The sequence below is a fragment of the Aptenodytes patagonicus genome, unplaced genomic scaffold (assembly GCF_965638725.1).
Source record: "Aptenodytes patagonicus unplaced genomic scaffold, bAptPat1.pri.cur scaffold_60, whole genome shotgun sequence".
Taxonomy (NCBI): domain Eukaryota; kingdom Metazoa; phylum Chordata; class Aves; order Sphenisciformes; family Spheniscidae; genus Aptenodytes; species Aptenodytes patagonicus.
In genome coordinates, this window is record NW_027472011.1 from 106123 (window position 1) to 125925 (window position 19803).

Genomic DNA, 19803 nt, shown 5'->3' on the forward strand with positions numbered 1-19803 from the left:
CGAGCACTACCCCCTCCAGCCACTGGTGTTGGACGGACTGGAGCGGAGGGACCAGCGGTGGATGCACTTTGGGAACGCTCCTGCCTTCAGATGCAATAAACCGCTTAGAGAGGTCCACTCTTCCCCAAGCTTGGGTGTTTCTAGTAATTATATCAGCATAGTTATTCCATTTTTGATCTTTAAAATAGTTTTTCATTACTTCCATCCTGCTTTGTATTAATTAGTTACAATTGGAGCTCGTGAAAGATTTAGGGCACGAGGGCAAAGAATTAATAGCATGAGGGGACAAAGAGCTCGCTCTGAGGTTGCGTGTTGAGGAAAAGGCTGGAAAAGCCACCGCCTGGTGGGAAGAAGGGACGTCCCCGCTCCCCCGAGCTGCCCACGAGGACCCTGGTAACCGGTTTATCTAATGGGTGCAAAAACCGTTCGCTTGATAGTATTGGTGGCATCTGTGTGTCCGGGGTTGAGAAAGCAGCAGAGGAGAAATCTGTGTGGTTTTCCTATGCTGCTTGACATCGCGTAGGATTTTTTTCAAAATCTGTTCCTTAACGTCACCCGGCTTCGTGATTTTTAAGCTTTAGTCATGAGGCTGCTTTAACCCTGTGCTGCTGCCAGGAGAGGGGGGGTCGCGTCCCCTTCTCCTGCCCTTGCTCGCAGCCGTTTGCCCAGGTACCGCTGTGCTGGCATCAGCCTTTCTCTAGCCGTGGGAGCTGATCTGGCCAAAAAAGAACCGGCAAGTACAGGATCAGTTTTCCCTGGTGGGAGCTCACTGGGGGATTACGTGGCCGCTGCTGTGGGATCGAGCGGGCACTGGTGAAGAGCACAGGGCCATCTCTGGGGGGGGGCTGTCTGGACTATGCCACTTAAAGACTGAATCGCCCTGGCTTCGGGCAGCTGCCCTGCTCTTCGCGAGGGCTCTCGCGGCAGCTGCGCGGGCTGCAAGCCAGGGGCAGTGGGACCGTAAAGTCCAGGTACCGGGGGCAGCCTGGGGTCTGTTGTACAGCACCGACGCTTATTTACAGAATTAAAAAAAGGTGGGACCTCGGGTGGAACGGGGGTTTTCTTTAAACGGCACGGACACCGGGCTTTCCTCAAAGGCACGTGGTGACGGGGAACGGGGCGACAGGCGTGAGTGGCAGCACAGGACGTTCCGGCTGGTGTTAGGGAAGAGTTCTCAGGGTGAGGGTGGTCAAACACCGGGACGGGTCTAGAGGGGCTGCGGGACCTCGTCCTTGGAGACAACAGAGCTTGACTGGATGAGGCCCCTGATCTACTCAGCACAGCTTCGAGCAGGGAGGTGGACCAGAGACCTCCACTCACCTCTCCCAACCTCAGTTATTCTCCCGTTCTGTAAAACACGAGCGTACTTCAGATGTATGATTTGTGTTCAAGACAGGCCAGTGTAACTGAAGGTATTCTCTGTCTCCAGAACAGCTCGGCAGCATCTCAGTGTCTCCATGAAGGCCAGGTGACCGCTGCCCCGAGGCTCTGGTTTGATGAGCGTGCACGTGGAAATCACCCCGTCACCTCCGTAACGGGGAGCTGAGGGTTTTGCCTCGACCTAACTCACTCTGCAGTAACAGCTCGCGTGTGGCTGTGCGACACCTTTGTGCTGCTTGAGTGGTGTTTCCCTTCCTGCGTGGGCACTTCTCCAGTTACAGCACAGCATTTAGAAACACGGTGCCCACCCTGCCTGTGTTTTAAGGAGAGTCAGGTGTGCCTTTCCCCTTGGAACGTAAGAGGCTTGTGAAAGGGAACCCTTACAGCCCGGGGGGGGGGGGGGGGGGGGAGGGATGCGTTTGCATCTTGCTGAAAATCTCAAGCCTGTGTCCCTTTTCCATGCGCCAGCTTTCATTTCAGCCACCGTTGGCTTTGGTCTCGAGATAACGCTGCAGGACCCAGCTGCAGTGCTGTGTCGCTGTGCAGCCGCTCCTGGACCGTTGCGTACTGGCGTTAGTATCCTCCTCAAGCTGTGCCTTTTACTCCGGGTAAAGCCGGTTTCATGGTGAAGCCCAACCAATGCGGCCCAAATGCACTTAGAGCAGAAGGGGGTGAATTCAGAGGGGTGCTGGTCAGCCACCGGCGCTGCAGGAACAGCCCGAGGCACCCGCCTCTGTGCGGGTAACGGGCTAGAAAAGCCTCGGAGAAGGTCTTGGGCCGCCCGTGCGAGCTGGTCTGGGGTGCACAGCAGAGAGCATTTTAGGACTTGATCTGCCGAGGCAGGAGGATTCCCGGGTTTTAGGCTTGTGCCTGGCTCGCCCTCGTAGAGCTGCACCGGGTCTGATACACCGTGGGTTACAACGCGCGCCGACCCCCCTGGTAGGGAGCGTGGGGGAGACACCCCCCCCCCCCCCCCCCCCCCCCCCCCGTACAAACGTCTGCTGTGCTCTGTAGGGTGGGTACTGGGGGAGGACCGAAGGGGAACAGCTCACCCGGAGCGCAGTGAAGTTGCGGCATGAACGCACGGTTTGAGATGCAGCCTACGTGTGTGTGTCGGCATGTTTCTGAAGTACACGCTAATAACTAAAACCACTGGCCGCTGTAAGCCTGTACCGTCGTGCACGTTGTTTTGATAGAGCCTTTCTGTAAGATCTGGTTCTGTTTATGAAAACGTGTTTCTTGCATGCCATTGCTCTGCTCTGACCCTAGGGGCAGGAGAAGAGTTGCCGAGGGGTGAATTTGGACCTGTTAGTGGTGGGGGTTGTTTTTGTTTCGTTTTTAAGGGATTTAGGCATCCGTGGATCCCAATGAAGTCAAAAGCAAGGTGCTCGGGACCTCTTGCCAGCCGAAAGGTTTTTTGCCAGCGTGTCAAGGAACGTTTATCACATGTTGTATTAAAATGACAGACGGACTCTGTAGCTGCGAGTGTAGAGTGATGTGTTCTTCTAAAACTGCCCCAGTAACGATGCCAAAATACAGGCTAGCTGATGGATCAGGTTCTGTGTGGGTTAAATTAACGTATGTGGAGCTCTCTCCAAAGGATGCCGCTGCTCCTTTTGGTAATTCTTGGTTTGATGTTGTAGGAGGAGGAGAATTTGCGTTCTCAAGTCAGGGACCTGGAGGAGAAATTGGAGACTCTGAAGATAAAGCGAAATGAGGACAAAGCAAAGCTTAAAGAGCTCGAGAAGTACAAGATCCAGCTGGAGCAGGTGCAAGAATGGAAGAGCAAAATGCAAGAACAACAGGCTGATCTCCAGAAACGTCTAAAGGAGGCCAAAAAGGTGAGCATCCCTGGGGAGCTGGGCAGCTCTGGTGCCGGGGCTTGCACAGGGAGACGTGATTCCAGGGCTAATTAAATTGCTGAAAATGTGTGTGGGGTTTTTTTATGCAGTACCAGCTAGCATTAAACTGTGTGCTGTCCTGACTCCTGTCTTCTGAATACACGCCAGGTCCTAAAATGGCCTCTGGCCTCACATATCGCTGTTCTCTCCGATGTAAATACTGATTTAGGTATCGAGCTGCCAGTGCAAATCCCAGATACAGTCAGGCTACGCTGCATGTTTAATGCAGCATGCGAGCGTGGGTCTGGACCGTCATGGCAGTAGCACATGCAGCTTGTCCTGGAGCTGAAGTCACAGCTTCGTTCTCTAAGCGCACTAGATGTCAGAGCAGACAGAGCCTTTGGATGGGCTTTGCACAGTCCTGCCAAGGTACCAGAGATTTTGTGCGTCCTAGGATTTGCTTTGCTTTTTGCTGCCTGCCTGCCCCATCTGTCCGACAGCCTGGCCTTTGGGGCAGGAACGTCTGATCTATCCGTGAGTCGATTCCTCTATCGGTGCAACTCTCAGTCTTGTGCAGGGTAAGACAAGCTGACGTTAGAGGTGGTTTCATTTAATAGATGGGGATGAAGAATGCGATAGTTGAGGAGCAGGTCGCACATCTCAACTTGCAGGATGGGTGTCCGAGTGTGGCAGCAGCCACCTTTCTCCAGTTTAATCTGCTGTCGCGGGTCTGCCAGCGCTGTGGGAGGGCCACCATTCACATTCCAAACCTGCTGATAAACAGCCAGTCCCACCTTCAAAAGCTTAAGTAAAGCTCCTGGAGATCTTGCAACTGACTTCAAAAATCAGTGGACCCCAGCAGCTTTAAGAGCATTGCCGTGTATTGAGGTTTCCGATCCAGCTGGGGGAGCAGCCCTGTAGGAAGAGGCTCACTGGTGATGCCGCGGGATCTGTTCATCTCTCCCGAAGCTGACCGTGCAGCCTAAACCTTCCCGCTGTCCCAATGCCTGGACGTCTTGAACGGGTTTTTTTAAAACCGCCGCACCTGCGCGGTGGAAGTTTTTTTGCCCTGCGCTTGTCTTTGACTCTCCAATATTTGTGAAGCAGCAGCTTGTCCTTCCTCTCGCTTGCTCCTGCGATATGTTAAGAGCAATATACTCGGGAATTGAGCAGTATGTTCCTGTACAGTACTCATGGCTTAAAGCAGTCACATCCCAATGTGGTTTCGTTTTAAATACGGCATTAATATAAGCTTTTGCTTTGTTGGACTGAGTTGATAATCAGCATTGAGTCTATTTGGGAACTGGGCTGAAGCAAGCTGGAACATCTCAGGAGCTGTTCTCCAGCAGCGATTAGATGACCCAGTCCTCTGGAGCCTCGTCTGAGCTAAGTGCGTCGTTAGCTCAGAGGGGGGTTGCGAGGGCTCTCATCGATGTGTATACACACCTGACGGGGGAAGTAAAGACTCTTCTGCGTGGTGCCCACTGAGAGTGCAAGAAGAAAGGGGCACAAACCGAAATACAGGAAATTCGGTTTAAACGTAAGAAAAAGCCTTTTTCCTGTGAAGGTGATCAAACACTGGAGCAGGTTGCTCAGAAGTTTGGAGTCTCCATCCCTGGGGATGTGTGAGACACGACCGGACCGGGTCCTGGGCAGCTGGCTCAGCCGCCCCTGCTTGGGCAGGGGTTGGAGCAGACGATCTGCAGGGGTCCCAGCCCACCTCAGCCCCTGCGGGTGCTGGGCGTGCGAGTCCTCCCTGCTCCGGTGACGGGGGTGTAAGCGGGTGCTCCCTTCCCCACGCGCTGTGTCTTTCCTGGCCTGCTCTGGAGCGGGTTCCTCTCTCCGGTGGCTTCCTGGGGGGGTCCTGATCCTGACTTTCTAATGTAGACTTTAGTTTGTTAAAACTCATCTCCCTTTAGGTAAACTAATGCATTTTGAGTTCCGGCCCTGCAGGGCTGGTTGGTATGAGTCACTGCCAGCGAAAGCCACAGGGCTTTGGAGCTAATGAATCTTAGTGTCGCTCGTTATCGAGAACATTTCTCCTGTGGCCGCTCTGCTCTTGCTGGGCCCTGCCTTTGGGTGTCATTCGAAGTGTCTGCTGCCGGTTGCTGCTCTCCCTCTTTCCCTTCTCCCCAAGGACGGGTTACCTGCTCTTGGCACCCGTGCCTGCTGCTCCCGGGCAGACGGCAGGACTCCAGCCCTGCTGGCAAAAGAGCTTTTGCTTCTCTCTGCCCTGGCTTTCCAGGGTGGATTCTTGGTTTGTTTCCCCAGTGATTTATGTGATTGTCTGCTCCGGTACAAGCCTGCATCTTTTCTGTCTTCGTACCTGTCTCTCCTCACCTGCAGATCGTTTTTCTGCTGGGCTCTTTTGTGGATGGGAGAAGGTGTGAAGCAGGGGAGAGGCCTCAGGGAGCGGAGATGGGCACCCTGGAGCACTGGCAGTGGGCCTTCCCCTCTCAGCTCAGATAAGCTGCTGCTAATTGGACTTGATCCTCCTGTGAGAGAACCATGAGAGACGTAATTGTCCGAGGCTCAGTTTTTCATGAGAGGGGCGTCTCTATCGTTGGCCTTGGGCTTCCAGGGTCTTCTCACTCGTGTGTGCTTGGCTGCAGGAAGCCAAAGATGCCTTGGAAGCCAAGGAGCGCTACATGGAGGAGATGGCAGACACCGCTGATGCGATTGAAATGGCAACCCTGGACAAGGAGATGGCAGAAGAGCGAGCAGAGTCCCTGCAGCAGGAGGTGGACTCCCTGAAAGAGAAGGTGGAATATCTCACGATGGACCTGGAGATCCTGAAGCACGAGATCGAAGAGAAAGGTAGGAAGGCGTCGGCTTTTGGGCGGTCTCAGCCTGGGTCCCACTTCACAGGGGAGCTCCTCGCTGGGGAGCAGAACGCTTGACTGCTTCGGAGCAGTGGTGGCTCCTCGCTGCTGGTTGCGGTAGGGCTGAGGCTTTGCCTCTGCGATTTCCCCCGGCAGCCGTTGGGGCTTTCTGCTGCGTCCCCAGCCCTGCTCGGCAGGCGCAGGTACGACCGCCACACGTGGGCAGGTCAGCAGCAGGCAGCAGCTCAGCTTCGTCTTCACTTGGGTCCCGGCCTCACTGAGAAGGCAGAGATGGAGCTGCTGCACTTTTGAGTCTGGGGACAAGTCTTCCTGTCCTGGGCTTAGAGGAGCTCAGGCTTAGTTTTAATGCTTGTCATTTTCCCTGGGGACAGTGGATCCCACTCCAAAAGATGTTTGACTGGGACAGACTTTATGTGGGAGGTCACGCAGCTGCTTTTGTTGCTTACTGATCCAAGCTCCCAGCTTTGCACTGAGCACAGCTTCAAAACCGGTGCATTACCCTTGTTTTGATTCCCCTGGGGCCTCTCAGCTCTTGCTGTTCAAGGTGAGCTTTAAAAATTGCACACAGCAGGAAACGAGCCAGCCTTTAAACACTTGCAGTATTGGCATTCACCTGAAGAAAATCAAACCTGCGGAAGCCGCGGATGGTCAGGCAGGCAGGCTGAGGGATGTGACAGAAAGGTAGACCTGTCGAGGGGCTGGGAAGAATGTTGGGAGGACAGGAGTGGTCTGCAGGGAGATGTGGAAATTACTGCGATGAGCAAGGTCTTTGATTTGAGTTTGCTTTCACTGAATTGTGAGGGCCGGGAGGGCTGGGAGCTGAGAGCACTCACGGTATCCAGCGACGCGTTGCTCTGCCACAGCCCAGCGGCTGCTCGGGTACAGTCTGCGGGTTGGTACGGTGGCTCTTCATCTGCGCTAACTGGCTTTGGTGGCATCGGGGGGAATCTCTCAGCCTGCGAGCACCAGTGTTACACACCAGGCTTGGGTTTTGCTCAGCTGCAGGAGAGGAACCGATGAGTTTCCCCTTGGTATGATTTAGCTGTCCTCTTGCTGGTGTTTGTAATGTCACTTGGTGTTAAGAGAACTGGATCTGTTTAGCAGCTGCCATTTCTGCACAAGCGGAATAATGCTTCCTTTCTACCGCAGGCTCGGATGGAGCAGCATCGAGTTACCAAGTCAAACAGCTGGAAGAGCAAAATGCGAGACTCAAGGAAGCTCTTGTAAGGTAGGAGACCACTTGTGCTCCCCAAAGGCTGCCGATGAAGTTCTCTCCTACGAGAGCCCATGCTGCCTTGGCCTCATAAGAGTTTGTGTCAGAGCACTGATCCAAATACTTCTTTTCCAGAGCAGCCGATGTAACACGTGCTAGCTGGTCTTGGGTTGTTTCTGAGCTCTGGTGCTCCTTTAAGCATGCAACAGGGAAGGGAGAATCTCTTGTCACTGGAGACCAGTGTAGATCAGGAGAAAATGAGCCGCTTCAGACAGCTTCTGTATTTCATTTCTCTGCGTATGCAGTGCTCTGCTTCTCCAGCACAGCTGCAGGTTTATTCAAGCAGCCTGCACAGGGCAGTTCTCCAGACGCCTCCTGCGCAGGTCCTGCTCGAGGTTTCTTGAGCCTGCTCAGCACTGGGACCTGGTTCCTGCCTTTCCCTGGGCAAGCCCATCTGCCAGGGCTCGGGGCTTTGGGGCTTTTCTTTCTGGAAGCCACATGTGCTTTAGCCTGGAGGTTCAGGTGGGGTCCCTCTGGTAACCACACCACTGCTCACTGTCCCACCTCACTCCTCCCCCGTGGCTGTGGTTCAGTGCGCGCAGGGTGCTGTGTTGCCTTTGGTGCAGAAAACAGCCTGTGCTTAAAGACAATTACTCCTGTAGGCCAGGAACAGGTAGAGGAGGTGGAAGCATCCCCTACTAATAGGAAACACAAGAAACTGCCTTGCGAGGACTCCCAAACCAGTGCATGCTTGGGGTGGGAGGTATAAAGAAGGTCCAAGCGAGAGAACCTCCCAGCACTTGCACTCCCTGGGCAGAGCCCCTTTGGGGCTGTTAGCAGAGCTGGTCACACAGGGGCCTCAATATACACATAAGCAAAGCTCTGTTCTTTGGCGTGCCGAAGCACCTTTCCTTGTCTGTGCTTTGTCTTTTTGTGCTGCTGACCTTCTCTTACACTGTGAAAGGCTGTGAATGTGACTTATTTTTCTTTGCTTACTGGGTTCTTCCTTTCTGTGCTTTAGCCTGTCCCATTTACAGCTATTCTTCCCTGCCTATCTCTGTTGTCTATTTTTCTATGTTCTCCTCTTCTGTTCTCTCCATCCTCTATCGCTCTGATTCTTTCAAAGCAAGGTGCCGTCTCGGGCACCGATTCACGCCCATCCCTCACTGTTAATGAGCTGTTCTCTGGGGACGCTGCTCGTGTCCCCCCCCAGGGAGGGGCTGCCAGAGGCTCCAAAGGAGCTCTGCTCGCGCTGCCGATGGGCAGCCAGCACCAGCGTGGGTGTGGGGGGGGTCTTGACTCTGCTGGTGCCCACCAAGAGCAGTGTCTGGGAAGGGGATGGCTCCTCTTGCTCTGGTACCTGGGTCTCTGCTGGGCTTGTGATGGGTCTGGTTGCTCTGTCAAAGGATGCGGGACTTGTCTGCATCAGAGAAGCAGGAACACGTGAAGCTTCAAAAGCAAATGGAGAAGAAAAACACAGAGCTGGAGTCCCTGCGTCAGCAGAGGGAGAAGCTTCAGGAGGAGGTGAAGCAGGCGGAGAAAACGGTTGATGAGCTAAAGGAGCAGGTGAGTCCACTGGGGGGAGGATAGGCAGGGAGGGGAAGCTTGGGGCCGTTTGGAGCATTGAGCAACTGCTGTCGGGCAAGCTTGGGTCACCCCCTGGCACAGAGCGCTTTCTGTCAGTCACTCTTGGAGAGCCGCGCTCGGTGATACCACTGCAGGGACTAATACTTCTGGGTCCCTGTGCAAAAGCAAACCCTGTTCCAGCAGTGGAACTGTGCTGGCCGTAGGGTGGCTCTTGAACATAGGACATGGATGATATGTCGTGCTTTCCAAGGCTGATCTGTGTTTGCTGCTTGCTTAGTGCTGATCCATCACATCTTCCTGCCTGGGTGATCTTCATGAGGCTTGTTCCTGGCCAGACTGAGACATCGGTGCTGGTGTGGGGCAGCCCTTAGGAAGCCCTCAGGAAGGATCATAGAATCATAGAATCATTGAGGTTGGAAAAGACCTCTAAGATCATCGAGTCCAACTGTCAGCCCAACACCACCATGTCCTAAACCATGTCCCTCAGCGCCTCATCTACTCGTCTTTTAAATACCTCCAGGGATGGTGACTCCACCACTTCCCTGGGCAGCCTCTTCCAATGTTTAACCACTCTTTCAGTAAAGACATTTTTCCTCACGTCCATTCCAAACCTCCCCTGGCGCAACTTGAGGCCCTTTCCTCTCGTCCTACCGCTTGTTACTTGGGAGAAGAGACCGACCCCCACCTCGCTACAACCTCCTTGCAGGTGGTTGTAGAGAGCGATGAGGTCTCCCCTCAGCCTCCTTTTCTCCAAGCTAAACACTTGCGATCTACGTTCGCTGCAGAGCAGCCTGTGCAATTCCTCCGAACTGCTGTTCTGGAGGGACGCTGGCCTCACGCTCTCTGAGCATTAGCCTGAGTTACGTAGAAGGTGGGCTGTTAGCAGAGGTGATGCTTCTTAATGCAAAGAGACTGAAATGCCTATTCCTCCATTAATACTGTAAGTGTATAACCACTCCCCTAGGTCCTCAGGGGGGACAGAGAGCTTGGAAAGCACTGTCACAAGCCTGCGAAGACTCAGCCTGAAGGTCAGCATCGTTTACACTGACCTGAAACTGTTCAACCTTGTGCCCTGATGCTGCAGCTAAAGAGCCAGTACATCTCTAAGAGCCAAAGCCAGGCCTCTCTTTTTCACGTGGGGCTGCTGGCTGTTCTGGTTTGAGTTGTTTGCTCTCCTGAGGCATGCTGTTCTCTGCTACCAGGAGGGAGCTTATGCACTGTCTGGCAAACCCTCACCCCAGGATGGGGAGATGGATTTATCAGCCACGTCCCACAGCTTGCCGGGGTGATCCCACGGTGGTATAAAAGGATTTTTGAGCTGCGTGCTGCAGTGTGTTGAGCTCCAGGTTGGAGCGTGATGTGGTGCGTGCTTGCAGGTGGATGCTGCTTTGGGTGCTGAAGAGATGGTGGAGACTCTGACGGAGAGAAACTTAGACCTGGAGGAGAAGGTCCGGGAGCTGCGTGAGACTGTTGGGGACCTGGTAAGACGGACTCCTCTGGAGTAAGGGCTGGTACTGGAGGGCTTGCGCCACTTGCTTCGTGCCTGCTGTGCGGCTGGGCTGATGCGAGGGCTGGTCCAGCCGACTGCCTGGCAGTGAGGCTGCCCGAGGCACCGGGAACTGCCTGGCAGCGGTGCCAGAGGGGACTGGGGAACCTCTCTAGAGGCATTGCACTCGGTGCCGCTTCCGAGCGGTGCACTCTTCCGCTCTGCAGAATATGCCCCTTACACCCTGGGGTGCTGTCGTGGTTTAACCTCAGCCGGCAACTGAGCCCCACGCAGCCGCTCGCTGGGTGGGATGGGGGAGAGAATGGGAGGAGTAAAAGAGAGAAAACTCGTGGGTTGAGATAAGAACAGTTTAAGAGTTGAAATAAAATAAAAGAGTAACAATAATAGCAACAATGATAAGAAAAGAATATACAAAGCAAGCGATGCACGATGCAGTTGCTCACCACCCGCCGACCGATGCCCAGCCAGTCCCTGAGCAGCGGCCCCCCCGGCCAGCTTCCCCCAGTTTAGGTACTGAGCATGATGTCCCATGGTATGGAATGTCCCTCTGGCCGGTTTGGGTCAGCTGTCCTGGCCGTGCCCCCTCCCAGCTTCTTGCGCACCTCCAGCCTGCTCAGTCGGCAGAGCACGGGAAGCTGAAAAGCCCTTGCCTAGTGTAAGCACTGCTCCGCAAGAACTACAACACCGCTGTGTTGTCAACATTGTTCTGGTCCTAAATCCAAAACACAGCTCTGTACCAGCTACTGGGAAGAAAATTAAAAATATACCAGCCAAAACCGGGACAGGTGCCCCTCTGCCCTGCTCCGAAAATGCCCAACTGCTCTCGCTTGCTCGGCTGTGGTGTAACCGCGTGCCGTGCTGCCTCCTCCTTGCCAGGAAGCCATGAACGAGATGAATGACGAGCTGCAGGAAAACGCCCGGGAGACAGAGCTGGAGTTACGGGAGCAGCTGGATATGGCGACGGCGCGGGTCCGCGAGGCAGAGAAGCGCGTGGAGGCTGCGCAGGAGACCGTGGCCGACTACCAGCAGACCATCAAAAAATATAGAGAGCTGACCGCACACCTTCAGGTGCGGCCCTTCGGTGCTCCTCGCGTGGCAGCGGGGCAGTTCCCGCTGGAGCCGTGCTCCTCCGGGAGCCCACCTCGGCGACGAGGAGACCGAGGGTGTGTAGGCAAGGGCATTCCCAGAGGAGGTGGGCCCTGGGGGCAGGGGCAGCACGCCGCCTCCCGCTCTCGCGGGAGATGGGCATGGCAGAACACAGGCGGCGGGTGCCTGGAGAGCGGGTTCCTAACTGAGCTTTCCTGGGGACCTCCAGCAGTGCCAGACTGCACGTGCTTCTCGTGACCTCTGACAGCCCTGCCTTGTCCTGCCCGTATCCGGATGGGGCTCGCTGGCAGAGCCCCCGCTGAAGTCAGCACTGTAAATACTTCTGAACACGTGGCCGTTTCGGCCTTTTACTGCGCTGTGCTGCTTGTGCTCCAGGCTTGGGAACCGAGTCCTGGAAAAGACGGAACAGTGTGGGGTTGTTCCAGCACTGGGCTTGGTTCTCCTGGGCTTTGCTGGCGGTGAAAGGAGATGGGTAATGAGTCCGTGTGGATTCCTTGGCTTTAATACAGCCTGCTGTCAGCTGAGCGTTTGGGAAGCACTTGCATTCCTCTTCCTTACTTTCATCCATCATTGTGCATGTTGCACAAAGAGCCCCTGGTGCTCCCCCCCCAGCCCTCCCCGAGGAAGGGGGCATTTGGAGGTTAGGTGCGGATGTACTGCAGAGGGTGTGGGATTACAGAACTCCTGTGTCCCGGTTTTCTGTATAGAATCATAGAATCATTAAGGTTGGAAAAGACCTCTAAGACCATCGAGTCCCACCGTCGACCCAACACCACCATGCCCACTACACCATGGCCCTAAGCGCCACATCTACACGTCTTTTAAATACCTCCAGGGGTGGGGACTCAACCACTTCCCTGGGCAGCCTCTTCCAATGTTTAACCACTCTTCCAGTAAAGACATTTTTCCTCACGTCCATTCCAAACCTCCCCTGGCGCAACTTGAGGCCCTTTCCTCTCGTCCTGTCGCTTGTTACTTGGGAGAAGAGACCGACCCCCACCTCGCTACAACCTCCTTGCAGGTGGTTGTAGAGAGCGATGAGGTCTCCCCTCAGCCTCCTTTTCTCCAGGCTGAACAACCCCAGTTCCCTCAGCCGCTCCCCATAAGACTTGTTCTCCAGACTCCAGAGTATGTCTCATCGCAGCTTCTTTCCCTGCTCAGGACGTGAACCGAGAACTCATGAGTCAGCAAGAAGCATCTGCCGAGAAACAGCAGCAGCCTCCTCCCGAGATGTTTGACTTCAAGATTAAATTTGCAGAGACGAAAGCCCATGCTAAGGTAGGGCCAGCAAGAGAGCTGTGCACCAGGCGTGTGAACTGAACGGGGTGCGTTCGTTCCCGTGTGCGGGGCTCCTGAAGCAGTGGCACCGAGGCACGGCACCGGCACGGGGGTGCCGGGCTCGGGGCGGGTGTTCCCCGCGCCGTGGGGCTGACCCTGGGGCGCAGCTCTCGGGAGCTGGCCTGCGGTGCTCGTGCCAGCCGTGGAAACAGGCTGAGGCGACTGTCAGGGTGTTTCTCTCTCCTAAGAGAAACATCAAAGTTCAAATACTGCTGTGCAAAAAGGGATGTTTTCTTGTGAAAGAGCCTGCTCAGAGCTGACAGCGTAAGCCTTGTTTTTATCACGCTGTGAACACTGGCTGGAAAGAAGGAATGCTTTTGAGCACAGATACATGGTGTACTCTGTACCGGGGGTTAGACCAGAGCTCCAGACCAGTCCCTGGGCACCTCCGCAGAGCACTGGTTGGTCATAACGAGAAATGTTTCCTGTGACAGCCAGGGAGCGAGGTGTTAGCTGTGTCCCAGGAGGAAAGAGGTTCCGACTTTTTAAAATACTGAACGGGCTGGGATGCGCTGGGCTGGGGAGGGGACCGAGCGGGCTGCCCTTGACCGTGTGTCTCCTGCAGGCCATCGAGATGGAGCTGCGCCAGATGGAGGTGCAGCAGGCCAACCGACACGTCTCCCTCCTCACCTCCTTCATGCCCGACAGCTTCCTGCGCCACGGAGGGGACCATGACTGCGTCCTGGTGCTGCTGCTCATCCCTCGGCTCATCTGCAAGGTGGGACGGGTGCCTCGGCCCCCGCCTGCCTGGGGGGAGTTAGGCCTCGTCAAGAGCTTGTGTTAATTCTTCCTTTGAAGCTTTGAGCTGGGGCTGTCTCCTGAGCTGGGCTGTCGGGGCTTCGTACGCGCTGTGCCACTTGGGCCAACCAGGAGTTCAGTGGCTGTGCCGCGGCTCTGTGGGAAATACAGCTTTTCTTTCTGCCCCAGCTGAATTTGGGATTTTGAATGTTTACTTGTTTGAGAACTTTCAAAATTGCCTGGGAGGAGGAGGAAGCGGGAGTCCGGGCCCGCAGGTGGTGGTAGGTCAGCGGTGGGAGCACTCAGCTGTGGTACGGGTGGGTCAAGCCTGCCAGTTCGGGCAGGGCAGGCGTGTGAGCCTCGGTGTCTTGCAGCACTGACCGGGGGGTTGGCGCTCTGCTGTCCCTCTTACTCCCCTTCTGTTCCTTCAGAAATCTTTCCCAGGAAAGCTTGCTTTTTGGAGGTGAGGGTGAGGGGGGGTGTTTGGCTGGTCTGTGGCTAAGCAGAACAGATCAGAGCGAGCGTAGGAGGACTCTGAAGGTTTGCCCTCTTCCCCAACAGGCTGAACTGATCAGCAAACAGGCTCAGGAGAAGTTTGATCTGAATGAAAACTGTGCGGAGCGCACCGGCCTCAGGGGTGCTGCGGGAGAGCAGCTGAGCTTTGCTGCCGGGCTGGTCTATTCCCTGAGCCTCCTGCAGGCTACGCTGCACAAATACGAACAGTGAGTACCCAGCCCTTCTCCTCACCCTTGATTCCCGCCCGCTTCACCCTCTGGAAGCACGGAGGACCTCTGCAGCCTCGCAGCAGGGCCTGGTCCCTCTGGAGTTAAAGCTATTTTGGCAGCTAGGCTGGAAGAAAGCTGAGGGACCCCATTTATTGCCTTGTGACGGGGGTATTCACTTCTCTTGTAACTCCTTCCTTGTTTCCCTCCCAAGAATTGACACGTGAAGGGATCCAATTCTCTAGCACGTGTTGCTCATTCTTCAGCTGTGACCGTGTCTTGAGGACAGAAGTAGCCTTGCTGCACTGATTTTTCCATCTATCCTGCCAGGAGATGCATCACAGTCTCTTGCTGAGCTTGATTGCATCTGGGGTTGACTCTGGGCTTCAGTCCCCAAGAGCAGGCTCTCCCCTGCAGCCCAGTGCCCTCTTCCATGAGTGCCCAGCGCTTAGACCTGTGCGGAAGGTTTCACGGAGCGTCAGCCTGAACGCTTGATCAGTGTGAGCCCGTCACTGGGCGGTGCCCTGACAGCACCGCGGAGCCAGGGCTTTCCTCGGAGACTGGGAAATGCCGTCGGGCACCAAGACGGCTGTGGCAGGGTACTCGCCTTGAGGCTTGCTCAGCTTTGCTCCCAGGAAGGTGGCTCGGTTTGAAGCAGGGCGCTGAAAGATCCCTTTGCTCCTGCACCAGCATGGCTGATGAACTCGTTAGATCACCTGGTGTACTGCGGGTGCTGGGCGGCAAGTCTTCCCCTGCCGCCGGCACTGAGTTCTGGCCTAGAGAACTGAGTGTTTTTCTCTTCTGAGGTTCCCTTTCCTGTAGCTCCCAGGCAGCCTATTTCATGCCGTGGTTTTCTACAGATGGTTTGACCTTCGTTAACCGCTCTCTAGCTACGGCGCTCCTGGGGGTCCAGCTGGTGGTCCCGGGGGGTTCCAGTGGTCTGAGATTGGCACCCAGAAGCAAAGCCCTGTATTGATGCTGTCTGCAGCATGTGCCTGTCCCAGCCAAGCCAACTGCGTCTGCGTTCCCTTACCAGGGCCCTGAACAAATGCAGCGTGGAGGTGTATAAGAAGGTGGGGATGCTGTACCCCGAGATGAGCGTCCACGAGCGCTCACTGGACTTCCTGATCGAGCTGCTGCACAAGGACCAGCTGGACGAGACGGTCAACGTGGAGCCGCTGACCAAAGCCATCAAGTACTACCAGGTGGGTCTGCGGAGCCGAGAGCGACGGGCTCTTGGCCAAGCTCGGAGCGTTTCTGACCTGCAGGACGGGGAACTGGTGCAACCTTGCCAGTGCGTGCCACAGCTGGAAATCGTGCCCTTGGATACATCGTTCACAGGGCACCCTGATAAGCTGAGAATAAGCTCGTCGGTAGCACTTTCTTCTGGATGTTTTTCACCTCCAGAGCACGCAGGACTGGAGCCTGCGCCTGTGTCCCTTGGGGGCTGTGTTCTCTGCTCTCTGTCCCTGGGAGGACGCAGGCAGGAAGGACGCGGTTCTCCCATCCTACGTTTCTGCACCTCTGTGCTGCAAGCCAGGGCTGCTGACCCTTTGAATTGAGGGCCACCAGCTCTTTTGGAGGGCGGAGCGTTCAGGGGGGATCTGGTGGGGGTCACTGCAAGAGTTTTCACTTCCAGTTAAAAATTAGGCCAAACCCTCAACGTTTGGGGTTTTTTGTTATGTATTTCCTTAGTCGGTTTGTTTGCTTGCGTGTGTGGAGACATTTGAGGGGTGCTGATCTCTGCTGATCTCTCTCCACCTAGCACCTGTACAGCATCCACCTGGCTGACCAGGCTGAAGACTGCACGATGCAGCTGGCTGACCACATCAAGGTGAAGTGGGGGAAAATAACCTGACTCTTTCCTTGTTGCGCGTTTTCTGCCTTTGCTCTTTCTGCTCCCCCCGAGATCATTTTGTGAGTTGAAGTGCCTCTTCTCCCCCTCTCCCCGTTGCAGTCGCTTTCCCCCAGCTCCCGCTGCCTGTGGTGGCGCAGAGGTGATGAGGGCTCCCAGGTCAGGGAAAGGGGGAAGATGATGCGGGGCCATTTGCCCTGCAGATGTCTGGGTAGAAGGAGAAGAGCAGCAAGGAGAGTGCGGAGAACCTAGTGCCTGAGGGGGAGTGTTGTACTGCCCTGAGCTTCTAAGGGAAGTACCAGTGTCCCGTGCCCCACGGAGTAAAACAAAAATTGGCTGAATGCCTCAACCTGTTTTCCTGCTCCTGTAAATCCTGCGGTCGTGGCAGGGTGGCGTACAGAGGGTCCGTCCTGAAATGCCCGAGACCAAAGCCGCAGTTTGCCCTAGTGCAGCCGTCTTGCCTGGTCTCTGCTTTGCCCCGAGCTGACGGTACCCGTGTTTGTGCTCTGCAGTTCACCCAGAGTGCCTTGGACTGCATGGGGGTGGAGGTGTGCCGGCTGCGATCCTTCCTCCAGGTAGGACGTGCTCGGGGTGGCTCTGCAGGGTTGCGCTGGGTTCCCCTCGCCGATGATCCCTTCGTCAGTTTTTCTGAGGTCCTTTCTCTGCACCCTAGGCTGGGCAGGAGGCGTCTGACCTTGCCATCCTCCTCAAGGACCTGGAGACCTCGTGCAGTGACATTCGCCAGTTCTGCAAGAAGATCAGGCGCCGCATGCCTGGGACGGACGCTCCGGGTATCCCTGCGGCACTGGGCTTCGGGCAGCAGGTGAGCTGGTGCGAGCTGAGATGGGATGGAGCGTCTCTGGGCTTTGTGTTTCTAGCTGGGATGGAGACACGGACTTTGTAACCTACTTTTCTCTAGCCTTCAGTTTCTTTCTGTCTTTCCTGGTGCTTCCCATCTTCCTAGTGATGCTTCAGAAGCAAGTTAAAGTCTCACTAGTTGTCAGACTAGGGTGAGGCAAGTGGTGTGCAGCCAGGAGCTTCCCCAGTGCCTGGGAAGCGAGCCGGAAAGCAGCCCCTTTGTCCGCTTTTCCCAACCATCCTGTTTCTGCCCGACTTTCAGGTGTCGGACACGCTGCTGGACTGCCGCAAGCACCTGACGTGGGTGGTGGCCGTGCTGCAGGAGGTGGCCGCTGCTGGGGCGCAGATGATTGCTCCTCTGGCGGAGAACGAGGGGCTGCTGGCGGTGAAGCTGGAGGATCTGGCCTTCAAAGCGAGCGAGCAGGTGGGAGACCCCCTTCTCGACTGCCCTTCGTTCCCTGCTGCAGCGGGGTAAAGCCGGGACCCGTCTCACTCCAGCGCTACAGACCTGCCCGTGAGCAGCTCTGGATGGGAGAGCCTTGTGGAGGCTGGGAATGAACTCCTGGGAATATCATAGAATCACAGAATAGTTTGGGTTGGAAGGAACCTCCAAAGGTCATCAAGTCCAACCCCCCTGCAATGAGCAGGGAATCGCCAGGGAATGCCAAAATGCGGAGGGCTTTGTGGTCCCCTGCTCTCTGCTGTCCTTCCCCCCAGCTGGCCTTGCTCCGCAGCCGCACCAAAGGGACTGCAGCCTCTGAAGGCCTGTGGCACGTTGTGGGGAGTCGGGAGGGGGCTGTAACAGCGGCTGTGAGCCCAGCCCAGGGGCACCTGCCACTTTCTTCCCGTCCTTTGCAGATCTACGGCACCCAGGGCATCAACCCCTACGAGTGTCTGCGTCAGTCTTGCAGCATCCTCATCGCGACCATGAACAAGATGGCCACGGCTATGCAGGAGGGAGAGTACGACGCGGATAGGCCACAGACCAAGGTGGGCTCCGGCTGTGGCAGGGGCCTCAGGCAGAGCCGGAGCATCTGGGTTGCTCTGTAATCTCCCGCAGTCCTGCTGCTGCCGCCCCTGGAAGGAGACTGTCTTCTGGGTGTGATGTGGGGCAGAGAGCTGGGGAGGTGCAGCAGTTGCCTGCGGGATTCAGGGAGGCCGGGGACGGTCCCCCTCTTGCCGTCTGGCCCCATCTGCAATTACTGGAATTCTTCGTAAAATACCAATTTTGCATCTTGTTCCTCTGGTCTCCATTGCAGCCCACCCCACCTGCTGACCTACGGGCAGCGGCTCTTCGGGCAGAGATCACTGACGCTGAGGGGCTGGGGCTTAAGCTGGAGGACAGGGAGACAGTCATCAAAGAGCTGAAAAAATCTCTCAAGATCAAGGTAAGCTGTCCTTCAGTCGATCTCTGCCTTCCTGGCTGGTCAGTGAAGAGCTGAAGTGCTGCTGTAGTGGTCACGTTCGTGCTCAATTGACACTTGTTGCCTGTGGAGCTGTCTCGAGTCCCAGCCAGGTCTCTCCCTGGAAATACTGTTCCAGTTGTCAGGGAGGTGCTGTCTGCCTGGTGCCTCCCTGCCAGAGACTGGCCTGGCTTTTCCCCCCCACCGTGTTCTGGGATGGCGAGTGTTTGGTGATGGGCGCGTGTGTCTGGGTACCAACCGTAGGTGCAGGTGGGTAGGAGTTGTGATTTCTGGGCAGGCTCCCACCAGGCGCTGCGAGGAGCTTTTCCTACTGCCCACCGTCCCCAGGGCCCCGGAGCTCTCTGATTTCTTTCCTGCCTCTCCAGGGCGAGGAGCTCAGCGAAGCAAACGTGCGGCTCAGCCTCCTGGAGAAGAAGCTGGACAGCGCGTCCAAGGATGCAGATGACCGCGTGGAAAAGATACAGACAAAGCTGGATGAGACCCAGACGCTGCTCAAAAAGAAAGAGAAGTAAGCGTGAGATGGGGCTGCTGTTGGAGGGTCTCTGATGAGGACTGGACAGCCAGCGGTCCCTCGGGCTGGCTGGGAGGGTTTGTGGGTTAGTGGAGAGGGATGATGTTAGTGGAGGATCCGCAGGGGAACCAGCACGTTTTAATGGTGCACAGCAGGGCGCAGGCTGATGGAGCGGTCCTGGGAAAGGTCCTCTTCAAATGCTCTCGTGGAAAGGGACGTTGTCCTGCCGTGTTCTTACTACCATTGCTGTGCTCCAAGCGTCTCTTGCCACACGTGGTCTGTTGGCAGAGCGAGCCTGTGGACAAGCAGGGAGCTGCAACCTGCAGGGTGGCGGGAGGACTGTCTTGCAGTGTAAAAGCTGGGCAAAAGCTAAGGAGATGTTGGGTTCAATATGGATAAATACTTCCTTCGTGTGCTATGCTGCAGTCTGCAGTGGAGGCTGGTGGGGCTCCAGCTCCTGGATCAGCAGGGTTGTGCTTGAAGCACAGCAGCAGCAGGAGCCATGACAAAGCCAGGAGCTCTCGGGTCCTGGACTGCTTGCCTCGTTCCTCCAGAGGAGCGTCCCCGGCTACACCCGTGACTCTGTGTGCTCTTCCCAGGGAGTTTGAGGAGACCATGGATGCTCTTCAGGCAGATATCGACCAGCTGGAATCGGAGAAGGTGGAGCTGAAGCAGCGCTTGAACAACCAGTCAAAGCGAACCATCGAGGGCCTGCGCGGCGCCTCTGCCTCTGGAGTTGCCTCCATCGTGTCTGGCATCGCTGGAGGTGCGTACCCAGCGTCCCCAGAGCACTCAGACGCTTCTGCAGCTGGTGTAGGGTATTTGCAGGCTGGAAAGGGAGCCTGGCACGTCCTCCCGACACGGAGTCCGGGAGCCGTG

General features: G+C 56.1%; 1 protein-coding gene across 13 annotated transcripts in view; it reads left to right on the top strand.

The window, feature by feature from the left end:
* DCTN1 (dynactin subunit 1) overlaps nt 1-19803 on the top strand; it is an 89277-nt gene that overhangs the window by 63456 nt on the left and 6018 nt on the right. For 7 of the 13 annotated variants that reach the window (XM_076363526.1, XM_076363527.1, XM_076363520.1 and 4 more), the window contains 19 exons: nt 1430-1468; nt 3024-3221; nt 5834-6038; nt 7214-7292; nt 8684-8843; nt 10241-10345; nt 11248-11439; nt 12640-12756; nt 13382-13534; nt 14116-14276; nt 15313-15481; nt 16042-16110; nt 16644-16706; nt 16805-16954; nt 17252-17413; nt 17848-17979; nt 18249-18377; nt 18779-18921; nt 19524-19690. In XM_076363526.1, the coding sequence (XP_076219641.1) occupies nt 1430-1468; nt 3024-3221; nt 5834-6038; nt 7214-7292; nt 8684-8843; nt 10241-10345; nt 11248-11439; nt 12640-12756; nt 13382-13534; nt 14116-14276; nt 15313-15481; nt 16042-16110; nt 16644-16706; nt 16805-16954; nt 17252-17413; nt 17848-17979; nt 18249-18377; nt 18779-18921; nt 19524-19690 (2593 nt within the window). The remainder of the gene's footprint in view (nt 1-1429; nt 1469-3023; nt 3222-5833; nt 6039-7213; nt 7293-8683; nt 8844-10240; nt 10346-11247; nt 11440-12639; nt 12757-13381; nt 13535-14115; nt 14277-15312; nt 15482-16041; nt 16111-16643; nt 16707-16804; nt 16955-17251; nt 17414-17847; nt 17980-18248; nt 18378-18778; nt 18922-19523; nt 19691-19803) is intronic. The other 6 variants (XM_076363523.1, XM_076363528.1, XM_076363530.1 and 3 more) reach the window with 1 other exon arrangement.